We start from the raw sequence: 19,933 nt of genomic DNA on the forward strand, positions 1-19,933 counted from the left end.
TTAATATGATTTTTTTAGATACATTTTTACATCATTTGTCAAAGATTATTTAGAAAACAGAGTTTTTTTCAGCATATGTCAGGACAAATATTACAAAATTGCATTAAAAATTACATTTAGAAATAACTAATGAAAGTATATTTTAAAATTATTATTATTATTATTATTATTTGATGATTATGATTACATGCCATCAAGGTGGATAAAATATTTAATATTTCTTATTCTTTGGCACAATTGGCGGTTACACCATTTGACATTTTCAGGTCGATTCAGTCTTAACTTTCATAAAAATTGGTGCTGATGTATTTTTTTATTGCAAAAATCAACAAAAATGCACTATGTGCATTGAAATAAACCTGATGCATGCTTTTAAAACAAGTTTTTATAAAGATTTTTGATTTTCTCATCTTGCCAAATTGTTTTTATGACCGTGTAGCAAATTGTTACCTGAAATAAATCTATAGCTCAGCAATGAATACATTAACCTTTAACTGCTGGGAACAGATAGACAATAAACATAATGGTTTAATAATTTATTGGTTTAACAACCGAACAACTTGACATCAAGTAACATAACTGATCAAAGATCACCAAAAGAGCATTAGATTAGATTCAAAGCTGTAAAATAAATTTCTGCAACAAACCATGTGTGATTTAAGACAGATTTTAATAAAAGTATAAATGTACAAAATAAAACACTCTTAAGGAATAAAAATAACAGTGAATTGAATAATGTTGACATATTACAATGACACTTTTCTGTTGAAAAACTGTGACTAGATACAGTATAACGAGACAAAGCAATAACACCAGCAATGCAACACAGACCTCTGGTGGACAGTAAAAAAACTGTAATTATGCTAATGTACAAAGGAGACCTTTTTAAACCTCTATTAATGAAGCGGGACCAAGATGGCAATTTGAAAGTTATTTAAAATGAGAAATTATATGCACTTGATATTTCTTCATTAAGCCTGTAATAAGTGGTGTTGTCAATGGTGTAGCTAGCATATGTGGCATCATTATTCTTTGACATTCTTTGTAAATGTGTTTTGTTCAAAGCCCCAGCCTAGCCCATACTGGCTTTAAGATTGGTTAGAATGTTCTTAGCCTCATGTAAACTCAATGGGGTCTCTGGGTCTTTTAGGAGACAGGGCCGAGACACTTGACACACATTTACTCTCTTAAGTAGCCTGTCCTGATCCACATGCAACACCCACCCCGGCTCCATGTGAAAGGCTACACACACATGATCCCACACAAAATATTCTTCTTTATGGGGGCTTACATGAACATGGGAATTCCACTGGTTTATATTAAGCCTATGCTTGTAGGTTTCAGAGGGGGCCTGACAACGCCACCATATGGTACCATCAAGGTACCCACACACACCATCACCAATATCAGGAAGTCGAGGGTAACGGTCATAAATTTGAATGTTACGAGGATGCACTACAATTGAATAGAGAATCTCTTGCCGGTACAACACCGTCTCATAAACATGCAGAACTGGACTGCACCCACCACAGAACTGGGCGCCATAGAAATACAGGAGCTCTCGAATTGAAAACGTGAAGCAGAAGTTTCCATATGGAGACCCTTTCTGGAAGGCCTTGGATGTGGTGAAGTGTTTAAGGATGGGCAACTGGGTACGAGAAGATAATGATTTAAGAAAACGTCGCTCAGCTGACCATATGTCGTAAGACGTGAATGACAATTCAAACCAGAGGAGACCAGATGTCTCTGATGGCTGTCTAAACCCTAATTCGTGAAAAATACCCTCAAGTCCATGTCTCCCAGTGGCATGGGACAACTTCTGTGCATGGAATTCCACTGATTCAGGATAAGCAGGAATGTTTGTCTTGTAGAGGAACATATGCTCTATATTCTCCTTTTTTAGGTCACACAATCTCAAATGTTGACCCTTAAAGAATGTCTCTTCAACATCTCGGGCATTTTTACGCTTCATCTTTCTGAAACAGAAGAAATTTTAAAATCAGCTTATTTATCTTTCAAGTTCACAATTTTGATGGTCACAAATATTTACTAGTAAAGGTGCCTTAAAGGCAGGGTGCATGATTTTTGAAAAACACTTTGGAAAAGGGAGTCGGGCCGAGTAACAAAACACACTTGTAGCCAATCAGCAGTAAGGGGCGTGTCTACTAACCAACATCATTGCCTGGGTTGTGTATGTGTGAGGCGGATTTATTAAAAGAAGGTCCAGATTCTATTGGGGTAGGGGCGTGTTTGGTTAGGTGATTTCAAATTTCAACATTGGCTTTCAGAGATCATGCACCCCGCCTTTAAACTCCACAAAAAAAAACTAACCAGCTTAGATTAAAGCTGCAATTTAACACTTTTGGTACAAAATTTATACATATCTGTATACAATATATAATATCCTGGCACTGAAAAGTATGCTGAGGTGAAGTGATGGGTTTTTGTTAGGAAATAAATGGAGGGATGCACTTCTTAGAAGATTTAAAAATGGGGCACTATCCAATGCCATTATAAAGCTGAAAAGAGCAAGGATATTATTTAACAATATGCCTGTGTGTGGCTGAAAGAAGAAGGTGAAAGTGAGTAAAAAATGGGCTAATCTTTATTTTTTTCGGGTAAACTATCCATTATATATGTAACTAAATAAGTGGAATCGATGATGCATGAAATAATAATCACACAATATAAAGAGTGAGTCTGGTGATTAAATGAATACATGACCATCAGTAATAAGAGTATTTATAAGGAAAATTAATAATATTCAAAAAACAAATGCCTAAAAAAGAGATGTTTATACAAAGTTACACATTACATAAAGTTACAGTACTGTGCAAAAGTCTTAGGCCACCATGCCAGAATTAGATTATTTGTTCCCTTTCAGTCGGTCACTACGACGTCACGTCGTGACCGACGAATTGGGAACCGCTTCGCGGGTGACCTATCTGCTTCGAGAAACCTTTAAAACGCCAATGAACTTGGCATGCAGATAATTGCATCTGCCGGCGCCGCCCCGCCGCACAGGTATTTAATGAGCGGCAGGTGCAGTTATCAAATCAGCTTTTTAGCTTCGAAAGCTGGCAGACTGACTGCTCACGAGAAGCTACTCTCTGCTCTTTGGAGAACTCTGCGTGTTTGATTTGGTTGGGCAAAGGCATTTCAGCGGAGGCTCGCGGGTGTTCCACCTCTCTTTTTAATTTTTTTTTCTCACTCTTAGTTGAGTGTGTGCGTAGCCGTTCCCCTGTGTGCTTCATCAACATCAGCACATTAAAAGAGTGTTTCCTCTAAAAGAGTATTGCGGTGTTCTGCGTCTTTTTAAAGACAGCATTTCACTTGCACTGAGGCAGGAGCGTCTTTTTAAATATGTCTTTCTGTCCGTGTTTCTGGATGCGGCAAATGTATGGGTCCCCGGGTGGCCACGATCGTCCTCTCTCGTGCGCAAGAGTGCATGCTGAGGCGGCGTTCGTGGAGGGTTCATACTCCTAAGAGAGCGTGAACCTCTTGGATGGCGGAGACGGGTTTCGTACCTCCGGGAACGTCACCCCCTTTTTTCCGTTGCGGAGCCCCGTTAAAGGTGCGGTGGCAAAACTCCGGAAATCTTATCTCCGTATAAACGGTGCTGAATCGGTTAGCTGGTTCGTCCAGTGACTCTCAGCACCCCCATCCACAGCCAGAGGTGCCGTAAGAGACGGGTGGCGCGTGTTCTACGTGCTCTCGTCCTCTTTCAGTCCTCACGAGGATTCTATGTCTGTCACAGCATCGGAGAGGGGGTCGTCTATTCGGTCGCCGACTCGGACCCACTCCCGCCTTCGGGTTGGGTAGGGGCTCCCGTGCTCGACCCCGAGTGGCGGCCATGTACGCTCGGGAGCGCGGAGACGGTCTGTGTGGAGCGGAGAGCTCCTCCCCCACCCGCACCGTCCCGCCTAGATGATTGGCACTTCAGGACTGCAAGAACAGCCCCAACCTTCTGTGCCTTTCTTCCCGGGGTGTAAGTTGGTTGACACGGTCGTGGAAAACTCGTTTTCCTCCCGGAACCGACCGTTCAGCCATCACCTCTCACCTCTCCTGACGGCGGGGCCGCTAAGGGTTATGCTGCTCCAAGAGACCAGCCTCCCTCCCCTCACAGACCCACGGGCTTGTGAGAGGCGGCCTCTGCCGTGCGCGCCATGGCGCGATGCAGGTCCGCCAGGCTACGGCACTGAAGGATCTGCACAGGCGAGGTCACGGTTCGGCAACTAAAGAATCCTGTGTGGCTCTGACCTGGCGCTACGAGCGACTGGGTTCACCCCACAGGCCGCCGGACGTGGTATGCCCACCCCCCGGTGGTCCAGGGACGCCATCTCTGGTTGTGTCTTGCGGGCATTAAGTAGGTCATTAATAATCGCCCTAATGTTCCTTTTTAGACCAGCCATTTCGGCGACGCGGCTGAGAGTGTCCAACAATGATCGGCCGCTTTAGAGCAGACTGAGGCTTCATGCCACGTCGGAGCCTAGCTGCCCCCTCCGTTACGTCAGTATATTGGTCTGCTTTCCGCCGAGGGTGTCCTGCTACGGCTTTTTTCGTTCCTTCATCCCGGCAGCTCTGAGGAACCTGTCGTAAGCTGCTCACCCGCCCACTCAGCCCGCTACAAAGGTGGAAAATGAAACTTAGCGGCTCTGAGTCGGGCGACCTGAAGATGGAGAGGATCGCTCGTCAGGAGATGGTGAAAACATCACTCTCCCCCCCACCCCGTAGGAGGGCCGGGTGGGGAATCCTTGGTTTCGTTTTGTGTTCCGCCGACTTCAATCGGCACCCACTAACCTCAAAGAGCGAATTCCTCTTCTTTCTCCAGGTCCCCGGAGGCATATAGGAGCTTCGGACGGGCTCAAAACCCTACGTTCTCCTCTTCCTCATTCGCCAGCGGATGTATCGAGCGGGACATCTACAAGGGAGCCCCTTTGCTCAGCATCCATCAGCGGTTTCGGGTGAGTGTTTCATTACACACAACATCTCACAATGCGGCCAAAGAGCACGCGTCGTTGAGTTCCCCGTCTCCGCTCGCCACGGGTACACATCGTGCCGTTAATTTCCTCTCGCTCGGTATCTGGGGGCCTGGAAAGAGCTTCCCAGCCCGTCGCGTTGGCTTTTACGCACGATCCGTCTCGGTTATACATTCAATGTGCCCGGCTACCTCTCAAATATTCAGGCTTCACCACGTTGAAGGCTGCCGATGCGCACGTACTGCGTGCGGAAGATTGCTGTCCTATTGGCGAAGGACGCGAGCGAGCCGGTCCCTCCAGCCGAGATAAAGTCGGGGCTTTACAGCCCTTACTCCATTGTACCCAAGAAGAGTGGCGGGTTGCGTCCGATCCTAGATCTGCGTACTGAGTCGAGAATTCACAGAATTCACATTCACAGAATGCTGTTCAAAATGTTTACGCAGAGGAGCATATTTTAATGCATCCGCCCCCAGGATTGGGTTGCAGCCTTCAACCTGAAGGACGCGTACTTTCATGTCTCCATACTTCCCCGACACAGGCCGTTTCTCTGCTTTGTGTTCGAGGGGTGGGCATATCAGTACAAAGTCTCACCGTTCGGGCTTCTCTCTCTCTCCCTGTGTCTTCACGAAAGTTGCGGAGGGCGCACTGCAGCCCCTGAGAGAGAGAGAGCGGTGTTTGCCTTTTGGCGTATTGGCTCATAATAGCTCAGTTTCGTCAGATGCTGTGCACACACATAAATCGTGTACTTAAACACCTCGCTCGTCTCGGTCTTCAGGTAAACTGGGAAAAGAGTAAACTTTGCCCCGTGCAGAGGATCTCTTTTCTCGGAATATAACGGGATTTGGTCGATTTAACAACACGTCTCATAGAAGCGCGTGTTCAGTCAATTCTGACTTGCCTAAACATTTAAAGGCAGGGTTGCGGTTCCACTAAAATAATTTTAAAAAAACTTCTGGGGCATATGGCAGTAGCTGCGGCTGTGACACCGCTCGGGCTGCTCCATATGAGACCGCTTCAGTGTTGGCTTTATGACCGAGTCCCGAGGAGAGCGTGGCTCACCGGCTTTCACAGTATTATAATTACATCGAGATGCCGTCACACTTTCACCCCGTGGTCAGACCCAGCGGTTCTCAGGGTGTGGATGCCACTGAGATAGGTCTCCAGGCATGCTATTGTTGGCAAAAATGTCTCTACAACGGGGTGGGGAGCTACGTACGGCGGGCTCGTCGCTTCGGGGGTCTGGTCGACATTCCAGCGACATTGGCATAAATTGCCTCGAGCTGTGCACTGTATATCTTGCGCTCGTCCGTTTCATCAACGCGATTCGATGCTTAAGATGTATTAGTGCGCACCGACAAAACTGCGGCTGTAGCGTATATCTATCGCCAAGGCGGTCTGCGCTCTCGTCACCTGTCGCATCTCGCCCGTCTCTCCTCTTCTGGAGTCAGAAGTATCTGAGGTCTCTTCGTGCCATTCACATATCGGGGTCGCTGAACACAGCGGCAGACGCGCTCTCACGAGCAGCGCGCCCCGGCGAGTGGCGGCTCCACCCCCGGTCGGTTCAGCTGTTTTGGAAATGTTTCGGCAGAGCAGTTAGATCTGTTTGCTTCTTCAGAGACAACCCATTGTCGCCTGTTTTATTCATTATCCGAGGGAACACTCGGCGTGAATGCACTGGCACACAGCTGGCCGCGGGGTTTCCCCCCAGTAAGCTTTATTGCGCAGACACTGTGCAAGTCAGGGAGGACGAGGAGCGCATTCTATTAGTTGCGCCGTACCGGACAACTAGGAATTGGTTTAACAGAATTCACTCTCCTCGCGACAGTCCCTCCCTGGCTGATTCCCTGGCACATTATGGCACCCTCGCCCCGATCTGTGGAACCTCCATGTGTGGTCTCTGGACGGGGCGCGGAGGTTTTAGGTGATTTACCCCAGGCGGTATCTAACACCATCACTGTAGCGCGAGCGCCGTCTACGAGGCAGGCGTATACGCTGAAATGGAACCTGTTTGTTGTATGGTGTACTTCTCAACGAGAGGACCCCCGGGAATGCTCGATCAGTATTGTGCTTTTATATCTCCAGCACCGCTTGGAGAAGACACTTATCATTAAAATAGATATCGCGGCAACATCCGCGCATCACGTACCCATAGACGGTAGATCTGTGGGTCAGCACGATCTGGTCATTAGGTTTTTAAGAGGTGCACGGAGGCTGAATCCTTCGCGCCCTCCCTCTATTCCTCCTTGGGACTTGTCCATGGTGCTGAAAGCCCTTCAGGACTGCCCTTTCGAGCCTCTGCGGACTGTGAGCGTCAGGTTTCTCACTATGAAAACTTTGACGCTCCTCGCATTGGCTTCTATTAAAAGGATAGGGGATCTTCATGCATTTTCGGTCAACGATTCGTGCCTTCAGTTCGGACCGGTTGAATCCAGCGTTACACTAAGACCCCGGCCGGGCTACGTGCCTAAAGTTCCCACCACTCCCTTTAGAGATCACGTGGTGAATTTACAAGCGCTGCCTTTGGAGCAGGCAGACCCAGCCATGGCTTTGTTATGTCCTGTGCGTGCATTACGTGTGTATGTGGATTGCATTCAAAGCTTTCCGACCTCAGAACAGCTCTCTGTCTGTTACGGTGGTCAGCAGAAAGGGAAAGCTGTCACTAAACAGAGGATGTCTCATTGGATTGTAGACACAATCGCCCTGGCTTATGAAAAACAGGGCATTCCTTGCCCTTTTGGGTTGAGAGCCCATTCAACCAGAAGCGTGGCTTCATCTTGGGCTTTGGCTCGTGGTTCCTCACTTTCAGATATTTGTAGAGCTGTTGGCTGGGCGACACCTAATACGTTCACTAGATTCTATAGTGTTCGTGTTGAGCCGGTATCCTCTCGAGTTCTCTCGTCAGATCAGTGAGAACATCGAGGAACGGCTCCTGTGTCGGCTTGGTGCCTTTCTTTTCGGTGCTGCACGACCGCACCATTATGGAAGGCAGTTAAGGCAAAAACGTTACAAAAAGCTGTTTTTTGTCTCCTCCACCGCTTGGTGGCCGATGTTGCGGAGCATCGGCTGCCAGCCTCTCACTAGATGTATCCTTGACTATCTGGGTGAGGCTAGCGCCCACATTGCGCCCCCTAGTGGTTTCTTTGTGAGTATTTCCGTGGAAAGTTTCTGATTTACCATGTTTCCCTTAGCGGAGTTCGTTCCGCGCCTCTCTAGTGTTGCTAAGAGAGTGTATTTTTTATAGACCTCGTGTCTTTTTATCCATCACCTTAGTGGTAGACCCCTAGAGGGTTTTCTTTCCGCAGCGATCTTAGTCCCGCCTGACGAGTTCGCTTCCCAGTTCGCCTAGTCACTATCGTGGGTTAAGGAACAAGTAGTGACCGGCCTCTGCTTCAACCCCATTTCCGTTCCCTTAAAGAGGAGAGTCGGAGGGTTTATGCAGGCACTGGAAGGGTCAGCTTCAGTGGCGCTTTGGTAGGGATTCCCAATTCGTCGGTCACGACGTGACGTCGTAGTGACCGACTGAAAGGGAACGTCTCGGTTACATATGTAACCCTCGTTCCCTGAAGGAAGGGAACGGAGACGTCACGTCCCGTCGCCACAGTTTGCTGTTCCACTGCTGATATCGGCCGGACCCTTTCCTTCTGTCCAGCTTTCTCAGCAAAAAATAGCTGATTTGATAACTGCACCTGCCGCTCATTAAATACCTGTGCGGCGGGGCGGCGCCGGCAGATGCAATTATCTGCATGCCAAGTTCATTGGCGTTTTAAAGGTTTCTCGAAGCAGATAGGTCACCCGCGAAGCGGTTCCCAATTCGTCGGTCACGACGTGACGTCTCCGTTCCCTTCCTTCAGGGAACGAGGGTTACATATGTAACCGAGACGTTTTTGCAATGTTATAGTGATCATATATTATTGTTTCTCAGCCTCTTTAATAGAATACATCCAGAAAATACAGGAAATGTGTATATAGTATTTAAAACTGTATAAAAATGTAAACTGATGTGTCAAGTTTTTAGGGTAAACTCCCATTCCACTTGAGCAATAGCAGGAAACTGCAAGATCTCTTAAACCTAAATGAAATTAAATCCTTATTTCTAATTTTAAAGAAATTCATCTTTTTACTTCATTCTGCTCAAAAACGCTCAAGATGTGTTTAGTGCCAAGAGAGGTCATACTAAACACCGACGACGTCTAAAGCAAAAAAAATTGTTTGTATCTTAATAAAATAGATTGAAAAATAAATATGGATGGACATTTAAACTTCTAAAACAACAAGTCGTGTGGTGGTGGCCTTTTGCACAGAACTGTATATTTTTTGGATACACCAAGTTCAAAGCAAACAATACTAAAAACAGAAATTTACTGTTAGATAACTGTTCTCTAAGATACAACCACAGAAAGTTCTTAAAATTATGTAAATGAACACCACAAGGTGTCATTACTGGTGAAATTGACTTTCATTTTAGTTATAATGCATTGCAAGCAGTGAACACTTCCTTAATACATCTGAGTTTCAGTTCAAGAGTTTTAAGTTTCGTTTTCTCCATAAGATTCAAAATGACCAACACACTCTGGAAGTGATGAAATGCTTGCACAAGATATAACCATATAACACTTACGAACATTACATTAAGCATACAGTTGATAATTAAAACTTTACCTGTTTCCAAGGGATTATATGGTCTTGACACTCAACTCTTCTGCTGTGCACAACAGTGAAAGTTAAGCTGCTTTTCCTTTTGTTATCTATTTCAGTCTCCTCCTGTTTCAGATAGAAACCTGCTAAAATGATGGCACAATGTTGCATAAGCCTGTATGCTTTCTTCAATAGAAAACCATGAATGCAATGCCCAAATAACACCCATCGGGTGTTATGTTTATCTTGAAGGGGGTGGGCTCTATGCTCCTCCTTTCTTTTTTATCCATACTTAATCAGCAGTTATTGAGATGAATTTATTCTTTATGAAATGAGTGATTCTTGTTTCAGGAAGAAGTGCTAAAATATGCATATATTGTCATGTTTACTGTTTGATGATGTAGGTGCCTAAGATCAGATGACATAGGTCAGGGTGACCCCTCTCTCGCCCCTCTCTGTCTAAGCAGATGTTAGTTTCACGTTCTGTTAAAGATAAACAATATTGTTCACATTTTCAACTTGAAAGTTCACCTCTATCTCAACTGTTTTGGGAACAAGTCAGATAACCACAGCTCTCTGGAGCAGCTTCAGTGAGTGTGTCTGTCTGTGTGTGTTTATCTTCTCTTTCCTTTTTCTCTGTCTTTTGTTCTAGAATCCAGACTGGCACCATAGCAAGGTGTTGGCAGCTTTTTGCCTTTTGTTGTGTGAGTTGGTGGCCATTTGCTAATGCTTTGACCAAGGGTCTGAGTCAAAAGTGAAATCCAAGGTGTGAACCCATTTCTATGATAATGAAGTGGTCTGGGTCGATGAAACTCCAGGATTCCTTTCTATATTCTGTTCAAAGTTGAGTGCTTTGTTTCCATTTTAGGGGACTGCCCTAAAGTTTGTATAAATGCAACGTAGTGCACGCTGTTTGATGTGGTTACTTCTCACACCTACCCCCCCCTTACTATTTATGTATACATTACTTCACTTCCTTTTAATCTTCTTTTTTTATTATTACTATTTGGGACAGTCATAAAAGCATTTCACTCCATATTATACCATGTATGATTTTGTATGTGACAAATAAAACTATATTGTCAGATTTGATGAATGCCGCATTCATCAAATCTGAATGCCGGTACGCTTTGATTTAAAGATCGCTTTCTACAATAAATACTACAGCTCAAGGATGTCTTCTTGTCTTCCCTTAAAAAGTTTTCAACAGTCTACACAGATTTTGCAAACTAATCATTTATGTATGCATAATAAAACCATATTTGAAAAGTTTCCAATTTGATCTATGCTAAAAATAATCTAAATCCTGCACTCTAATGGCGCTTTTCCATTGCATAGTACCCCACGGTTTAGTTTAGTTTGGGTCGGGTCAGCTCACCTCACTTTGGTGTGGTTAGCTTTTCCATCGAGTTTAGTATCACTTCGGAGTGGGAGGGATTATAGGCGTGTCGTTATATTTACGCTGCCTACTGCTGTGACATCATACACGTGAGAGCGTTGTTGTACATTCCCATACATTCATTTATTTCTCAGTCTGCCACAAAATTAAAATTGGCCACCACAAATAGATGTTTGCACATCGCGTTTATAACTACCTCTGTCTCACATGACAGTTTCTGTTCAAACACCCGACCCGTGGCGTCAGTCGACGGTGCTCCGCTGAGCCTCATTCAAGTTGCATTTAAGCATATATAATGCGGACGTGCACGTCGCGAATGTGCTGCCACAAACTGTAAGTCTGGAAAAAACTGTTATGGTGTCCCGGATTCTCAACCTGCGGATGTTTTTCATGGCTAAAAGGGTGTTTGGAAACTTATAGCAGAACACAGATAACAACATGTTTGCTTGAGACAGCGCAAGCTAGCAGTAAGCTAAAGCTAATATTTACATTATAGCGATGACGTGACGCTTCTCTCAGACCAATCAGTGATCTACAGTGTTTTCGCGTCACGTTTGGTATCAGCTCGGGTCGCTTGGAACCCCAACCGAGGTGGTACGAAAAAAAGTATCGGGTACTATGACCTGCACCCAATGGAAAAGCTCCCAAAAGTAAACTGACCCGACCCAAACTAAACTAAACCGTGGGGTACTATGCAATGGAAAAGCGCCATTATACACAACTGTACATCACTAATACATGTTTACTTTAAATATTACTACATGAAATTGTAAAGGGAAGTCGGTCTACAAACTCTTTGATGAGTGTGAAGCTGACTTCACAATGAAACGGCAAACTTTTTCTCAGTAAAAGACTCAATCTTCAGATAATTAAAACTTTGACTCTTGGTCTTCATTCCTCGAACTGTGAGCTTTAACTGTATTTCCCCTACAGGAAATGTTGTTGTGGAAATTGTTTTATTTGCTAGGTGAGAATAAAATTTGTTGAATACAATATGTCTTTCTAAGTTTCATTTTTCAAAGGTCAACTGATATACTGAGAGAGTACTGCAGTGAGAGGACAAAGAATCAATCAAAGCACAAAACATTTATACCAAACTCCAGTGTTGGATGTTCTGTGCAAAAGCAATTTTTGATGCTACATCTTTCTCACTCCCAGTTCTAACCAGTTGAGAAATGCAAGAAGGCACAGAGTTAGATAAGGGTTATACGGACACAGGCCCCATTATTACATTCTTCAAAGGCAAATATACAAAATCTTATACAAAATACAAAAAAGTATTATTTTTTTAAAGCGGTTTTGCTATGTTGCCCTATGTGGACATTCAAGACTTGTATTGTCGGGTGTGGGGAGACAGAACCCAAGTGCAGACAGCTCTCAACCAAAAGACTTTTATTATATAACAAAAACACCCTCGAGGGGGTAAAACAAAGACAATAATCCAAAAGAATAACATGACACTAAACAGGGCAGAATGAGACAAAACAAGAACACACAACATCACCATAGATGAACAACGATCCAGCACGAGACAGCAGACACAAGGGCATTAAATAGGGGAGAACTAAACTAGGGAACGAGGACACACAGGTGAAGGGCGTTAACTAATAATGAATAATTAACAAGGGAACGAGGGGGCGGGGTCAAGACTTAAGACAGGAGAGCACGAGGCACACAAAACACAAACACAGGCCACGTGACTCTCCACACAAAACAAGACAACAGTGAGGGCTGCCATGATCCTGTCACATGAAACACATAAGACATACAGGGCTGACAGGATCATGACATGTATCAGATGGTGTCAGACCAAAAGTAAAACTACAAAAAAACGAAATAAATGTTCTCAGTATACAAATGCTTTATTTATGCAGCATGGATCAAATGCAACACATTCTCATGTACAAATATTTAAAAAGCAGACAGCTAAAGCTGATGTGCCCTCCACATAGCTTATGCATTAAAACCAGTAGCTAATTACAAAAACTTAAAGCAAAGGTGTGTGAAACGAGTTCAATGATAAATGAGCGTTCTGTCAACATATCACTTTTATCACGTAATGAAAGTTGCCAATTATCTGGCAAATGCGTATTGATCATTACAGTGTAAATATATTCATAATTTAAGATTACTTTATGGTCATTTGTACTTTAATAAAAATTTATTTATTTTGAATTCCACTCAGATGGGGTAGAACGGTGAACGTGATTTCACCAAGTAAGATGTGATCCTGGATCAACACCATTGTTGGTCCTGGATCAACATTTTCATTAACCAATCCGATTAGGATTAGTGTGTATGTTAGATTTAGGATTGGGTTAGGGATTTTTAAGAAATACTCCTCAAACTATTATTTCACACTAATTTGAGGGTTTAAAAATGGTTAGGGTTCGAGTTAAGGGTAGTTTGGGGTATCTTTGATTAAACAGTTGATCCAGGATCAACAAAAATGTTACATCTTACTTGGTGACCAAAATCACGGCAACCGGGGTGTAACACCCTATAACCAAGAAAAATTAAATGAGTACACAATAGCAATATACAATACAGTAAAAGACAATACATAAAAGTCAATAAACAGAATGAATAAAAATAAACAATAAGGAAAATAACAATAATGTCTCTCAATAAATGGCTTTCCAGGGTCAATGCAAATTTGATTTCGATCTGAACATAATTTTTCCATCATCTGTACATTTTTTATCAATGTGGTTAAACCAATGCATCTCTGACACAGTTAGTATAGTTTTAGTAAACAGTCATAAGTACATCATTTATTTCCCTACGGTGGTGGTTAAGCATTTAGTTTGATTGTTGTACAGAAAATGTACCCCTGGTTGTATCTTTGGCAGAAATCAAAACGTTGTGCATGCCTAACTATGTGACCCATTCTTTCCCTAATTAATTATTAGTTACAAAATATAACGGACACAACAACCAATAAATGATTTACGTGATTAACTTATTAATGCTATAAAATGTGATTTTGAATAGCTTGTTACTGAAGAGCACAGATGCAAAACCCTGTAAATGCGTCTGACACATTTTCTTAAAAATAAGCATTTTTTACCTGGAATTCTGCCAACAAACCATTATTTCTGAATGCTTTGTTGTGGGGATTAAACAGATTTGAAGTGATGAACGTAAAATACGCTATGAGAGTATTCGGTTAATATCTTTATCTTATTTTTGACGGAGGTGACATTTAACGTCTTTTGAATCTGAGCTCCTCAAATATTTGTTTTAATTATGACAACTATTTCTCTTTATTAAAATAAGTGGTGTTATCAATGGTGTAATTGGAGCAAGTGACATCATTATTCCTCATTTTTTCACGTGAATGTAATATCTGTATCCACTATGGACTGACTTGTTTAAAGCCCCAGCCTAGCCCATACTAGCTTTAAGATTTATTAGAATGTTCTTAGCCTTGTGTAAACTCAATGGAGTCTCTGGGTGTTTTAGGAGACAGGGCCGAGACACCCCACACACATTTACTCTTTTAAATAGCCTGCCCTGATCCACATGCAACACCCACCCGGGCTCCATGTGAAAGGCTACACACACATGATCCCACACATAATTTTCTTCTTTATGGGTGGTTACATGAACACTGGAATTCCGCCGGTTTACATTAAGCCTGTGCCAGTAGGTTTCTGAGGGGGCCTGACAATGCCACCATATGTTACCATCACGGTACCCACACACACCATCACCAGTATTTGGAAGTCGTGGATAACTGTCATAAAGATGTATGTTGCGAGGATGCACAACAATGGTATAGAGAATCTCTCGCCGGTACAACACCGTCTCATAAACACGCAGAACTGGAGTGCCAGTACAGAACTGGTCACCATAGAGATACAGGAGCTCTCGAAATGAAAATGTGAAGCAGAAGTTTCCATATGGAGATTCTTTCTGGAAGGCCTTGGAGGTGGTGAAGTATTCAAGAAAGGGCTGTGGGTTGTAAATTTGGGTATTAGGAAATAAGGACGCCAGAAAGCGTTGCTCGGCAGAGCGTATGTCATCAGGTGACACTGATAATGCCCACCAGAGAAAATGGGATGTGTCTGATGGCTGTCTAAATCCTGAATCTTTAAAAATACCCTCAAGCCCATATCTCCCAGTGACATGGGACAACTTCTGTACTTGGAATTCTACAGATTCAGGATAAGCAGGAATGTCGTTCCTAAATAGATACCTGTGATCTATGTCCTCTTCTTTTAGGTCAGACAACCTCAAATGCTTTCCTTCAAAGTATGTCTCCACAACATTACGGGCATTTACGCGTTCCATCTTTCTGAAACAAAAGATGAGAATCAGCTTATTCGTTTGTCTTTTTACAAAACATTTAGTGAATGTTAATAAAAAAAATCTCTTATAATGTTTTATAATGTAGTCATCCGAATGTACTCATCACACTGGATCTTGCGTGTCACATCATAAAAAACACGTATATGACCACTAGCAATGAGACATACACAAGAACCAATGCGATTTAAAATTACTGACGTGTTGCCATATTACATTTAATTTGCTGATAGGTTTGTTTACATTAACAAACAACATATCATTTAATAAATCATATTAAACATTTTCCCTCCGTTTTACTTCAGAAGACACAATAATCCACTGGAGTCATTTAGAATATTTACGATGGATGGATGAATGTGGAGCTTCAAAACTCTTGAGCTTCAAAAGCATTTCCAAGCTACGACCCAGCCAACTTCTATTTCATCCCTACTGACTGCCAGAGGCGGTGCTTAAGCACTGAATGATCCATCTCGCGCAGGTCGAGTGTTTTTACCAACAAAGTCACCTGTGACCCCTGATGCCTATGGAGAATCTATAACTTCCGGTGACATCAGAGGATCTGTTCCTACAGAATCTTCTCGCGAGTACACAGGGATTCTGAGTGACAGAATGCTCTGGCAGTCATCCGGAATTCATAGAACCGTAGTTTCATACGTAACTCTCGATTTATATGTGGGCCCCACGTGGGTCCCATCTGGGCAGCATGGGTTAGATGTGGGCATGGGCTTCACATGGGCAATATATGTGGGTCCCATGTGGGTTTCCCAATGTGGGACCCTCATGGCACATATGTGGACAAAATATTTTTATCCTTGAAATACATCTTTATACATTTAAAATCTTGAAATAATAACTTTTGGTTGATTGTCACTTTTAAACAAAGAGCAAATAATATAACAGATATGATTTGATCAGTACAAAACATTTTAAATAAAAATGCATTATTTTTGCCATTTAATTGTGATATTTATATTGTTTACCTGCCAATTATTAATTTTAATTTCCACAGCTGAGCATGAGTGAAAATAAGAAATGTCAGAAAGTTCATCAGTGTGTTAGTGTGTTAATTAACGGGCTGTCCACACGGAGACGCGAATCACTGTATACGCATAAATTTGTTATCGTATTGGCGTTTCATCCACACGGATCCGGCGATTTCAGAGAGTGAAACCGCTATTTTTTGAAACCTGGTCCTAAAGTGGATAAATCTGAAACCGACACCCTTGCGGTTTCGTCTGTACAGCCAATCCGTATATTTTGTGAAGCGAAAACGTCATCACATCACGTGTCGGAAGCGTCACACGTAACAGCAACAACAATAACGGCGGATTACGTGATTGTGTTCGTGCTACAGAAGCTACTAAAGCCTACTAGCTTTATTACAGCAAAATCTATTGCGTCTATGCAATTGTGGTGACCAACAAGCGATAATGGACAACACCATACGTTGGAAATGCGCATGCTCAAAGTCTTCTTCTCCGTGTATAGTGTATATCTGTGGCAGAATTACAGCGCCCCATACTGGTCCGGCATATATACTACACCGCTTTCAGTCGGTTTCAGTGGTTTCGTGTTTACGGATTATTTTTTTAGAGCAAGGAAAAAAAATGATCGGATAGGGAATGCACCGGCTTCGTGTGGATATAGCCTAAAGAGATGTTTCAAACATTCTGAAAGGAGCCTGATTAGTGGAGTCAGGTGTTTCATATAAGGAGACCTGCTCACTGCTACGACACATTACGCTTGACAAAGTAGTCATGCTTCCAATGTTTTTAATTGTGATTTTTTTTTCACATAATATAAAATCATATTTTATATAATATTTGCTCAAATAGGTGGACTTTTAAAATTACAACTATAAAGATGAAAAACATTTAAACTACAAGAATTCACAGTCAGGCGCAAGGATACAGTTTATACCGAAGCAACCGTTACACTTGTAATTTATTCTGAGTTGTGTTTTTAGAAAATGTAATACTACGGTGCAAATTCACTGACTGCACATCGATGAGTTAAAGCAAACTTGCAAGGACATTTACAGTTTTTCTGAATTGCTAAAACACTAAACCCCAATCTCTGAACCAAATTCATAGTGGCCTAAACCCATTTGTCAAATCATGCACTCTTTTTGCAAAATTCTAAACACAAACTTCTCACTAAAACACACATTTCACACTGCAATGCACTTGTTTTATAAATGCTAAACACAGGCAGGCAAAAGTTGAACACAACTAAAACACTGTTATCATCGAGTAAACACAACAACTAAAAATTCTACACACTTTTATCTAATGGTATTTTTTACCAATTGTGTGGATTGGAAACAGTCTGAGAGGCAGATGAAGAGTATGAGGAAGAAAAGGACACCAGAGACAATGCAATTGGCAAAATTTGCAGTTGGATTGCTGACTTTTTACAAAATACAAGTGCTGCTTACAGTAATATTGAAAACTTACTATTACTTGCAGTACTTACAGTAAAGTATTCAATATATTCACTGAACTAAACTTGTGATTACAGTAATAGAGATTTTTAACAGTATTTGTCAAGTGTGTTGTTATGTACAATAAACATGTATTTTTCTGTAAGCAGATCTCCTGGATGTTGTGTTTTCCATTTTTTAAGGTAGTGTCTAATGGATGCTTGTAGTGTTTTATATTATAGACTTATGTGTGTATGATTTGAAAGCTTAGTTTGATTTTGAGTACAAGTGAAATGGTTTTGAAGGAATTGTTTGATTTTGCTAGAAGAGTCAGGGGTTCTGTGAATTTTGTTTAAAATTGGGATTTGTGTTTAAGGTTTTGAGAAAATGAGTGATGGTTTCAAAAAATGTGTTTTAGCAATTCAGAAAAACTGTAATGAGTTTGGCTGTGGGTTCTTTTGAAGTTCTTCATAAAACTGTTGAGCAAAGATTAATAAATGATCAGAATTAAGACCATCTCCAGAAGAGTGAGCAATGTTTGTGTTGTTTTTTTACTTCTTTTCAATGCTTATTTTAAGTGTTATGTTAAATTGTTAGTCATTACCTGCATTATTTTAGTGTTAAGTGTTATAAAATGAAAATAAAGTATTTTGATATATTGAACCTTTACAGTTTTTTATTTCATTTTTCATACTGCACCTCCTTCATGTTTTGTGATGTTACAGATGAATGAACTGTTGAATATTTATGCTGAAAACTGATATTTACCGAACTGAAGTTATTTTGCTTATATCGGTTTAATTTAAAACAAATATATTATTTAAGTAAATTATAATTAAGCATTAATAGTATAATTATTACATAATAAGGGACCAGTCCAGTACCCATTACAACCCATACTGGGCCCTGGTAAATAATGTGGGCTTCATTAGGTGGGGCCAATATGGGCCTTATGTGTGTTGCCCAGCTGGGCCCCACATAAGCCCACTCAGTTTCTATATCAAATTCATGTGGGCAACCCAGGTGGGGCCATAGTGGAACCCATGGACAAACCCATATAGGGCCCACATAGGAAGTCCGTGGGCCCCACCTTGCGATGTTGGCTGGGGAAGAGCCAGGATATTATTTAACATTTTATTTAACATTACTCTAATTGTTGATAAATAAATTATTCCACTTCCAGACAAACACATTGATTTTAATGTAAAAAAAAAAACTCAGATTCGCCACTTTAATTTCAGCAGTTTGTCATTCTGGAGGATTTTAAAACTGTGAACAAAGAAAAATTAACCACTGTGTAATTTAGACACTTGATCCGTTAACGCTTCAGTGGTTTTAGACAGATGACTTTTAAGTTTCTGTTTGAGTTTTGTTTCGATTTCCCACAAGATTCAAAATTACTAACACACTGTGCTCCTGCAAGTTGCATGATGTTACACTTCACAAACATTATTAAACATACATTAACTTCTATTGAAAATTAAAAGCCTATTTCACCTGCTTCTTCCAGAGGACTTTGTCTTGACTCTTCAGCTGCTCACAATCGTATACGCTTCCTCTTTTTCAGCCTATTTCAGTCTCCTCCTCTTTCAGATAAAACCCGCCAAAAATTCAAATGATTGCGCAAACCTGTACAATTTCATCATCACAAGACAATGAAATCAACAAAGATGCCTGAATAGATAATTGAACTCCTAATTTGGTGCGGTATTTACAGTTTCTCACAATAGACCTACAAAATTTTAAATCTCTGTCTAATATAAAAATATATAGGCTATGTCTGATAAAACATAGCCGTCACGCCTTTTACTGGTTTAAACGTAAAAACATAAATAGAGGAGAGCAGAGCACAAAGTAACGCTTATGGCTCTATCACTCAAAAAATATTTAAGTTAGATTACACACACACACACACACACACTTAAAATTTGTTTGTGGTACCTACTGTTATCGTACAATTACACAGAAAGTAACAGCTAGGAGTGCAAACTGGGCTTGTTGTAACACCTGCTAGAACATTTTTATTTAAACACAAATAATTCCAAAAATACTGTCTACTAACGGTAGATATTGTTTATAATAGACACATATTTACACATCCATCCTTATGATCCTTCATAACCATCCCTGTATTACAGTGGTCTTTACACTTTTTTTATGAGTGCCACACTTATGGGTATGGAA

General features: G+C 41.6%; 2 protein-coding genes across 2 annotated transcripts; both read right to left on the reverse strand.

Annotated features, from left to right (window-relative positions):
• Positions 1-536: 536 nt before the first annotated feature.
• LOC135727993 (uncharacterized) lies at positions 537-9,835 on the reverse strand. The gene is made up of 2 exons (XM_065246087.2): positions 9,639-9,835; positions 537-1,976 (listed from the first exon to the last, which is right to left on the reverse strand). The coding sequence occupies exon 2, from the start codon at positions 1,970-1,972 to the stop codon at positions 1,073-1,075; it is 900 nt and encodes a 299-aa protein (XP_065102159.2). The 5' UTR covers positions 1,973-1,976; positions 9,639-9,835; the 3' UTR covers positions 537-1,072.
• A 2,605-nt stretch (positions 9,836-12,440) lies between these two features.
• Positions 12,441-19,275, reverse strand: LOC135743202 (uncharacterized). The gene is made up of 2 exons (XM_065260783.2): positions 19,247-19,275; positions 12,441-15,313 (listed from the first exon to the last, which is right to left on the reverse strand). The coding sequence occupies exon 2, from the start codon at positions 15,307-15,309 to the stop codon at positions 14,401-14,403; it is 909 nt and encodes a 302-aa protein (XP_065116855.1). The 5' UTR covers positions 15,310-15,313; positions 19,247-19,275; the 3' UTR covers positions 12,441-14,400.
• Between the last annotated feature and the right edge of the window lie 658 nt (positions 19,276-19,933).

The sequence above is a fragment of the Paramisgurnus dabryanus genome, chromosome 13 (assembly GCF_030506205.2).
Source record: "Paramisgurnus dabryanus chromosome 13, PD_genome_1.1, whole genome shotgun sequence".
NCBI lineage: Eukaryota > Metazoa > Chordata > Actinopteri > Cypriniformes > Cobitidae > Paramisgurnus > Paramisgurnus dabryanus.

Excerpts from the sequence above, each read along its gene's own strand:
- LOC135727993 (XM_065246087.2), bottom strand. The coding sequence starts at position 1,972 with ATGAAGCGTAAAAATGCCCGAGATGTTGAAGAGACATTCTTTAAGGGT.
- LOC135743202 (XM_065260783.2), bottom strand. The coding sequence starts at position 15,309 with ATGGAACGCGTAAATGCCCGTAATGTTGTGGAGACATACTTTGAAGGA.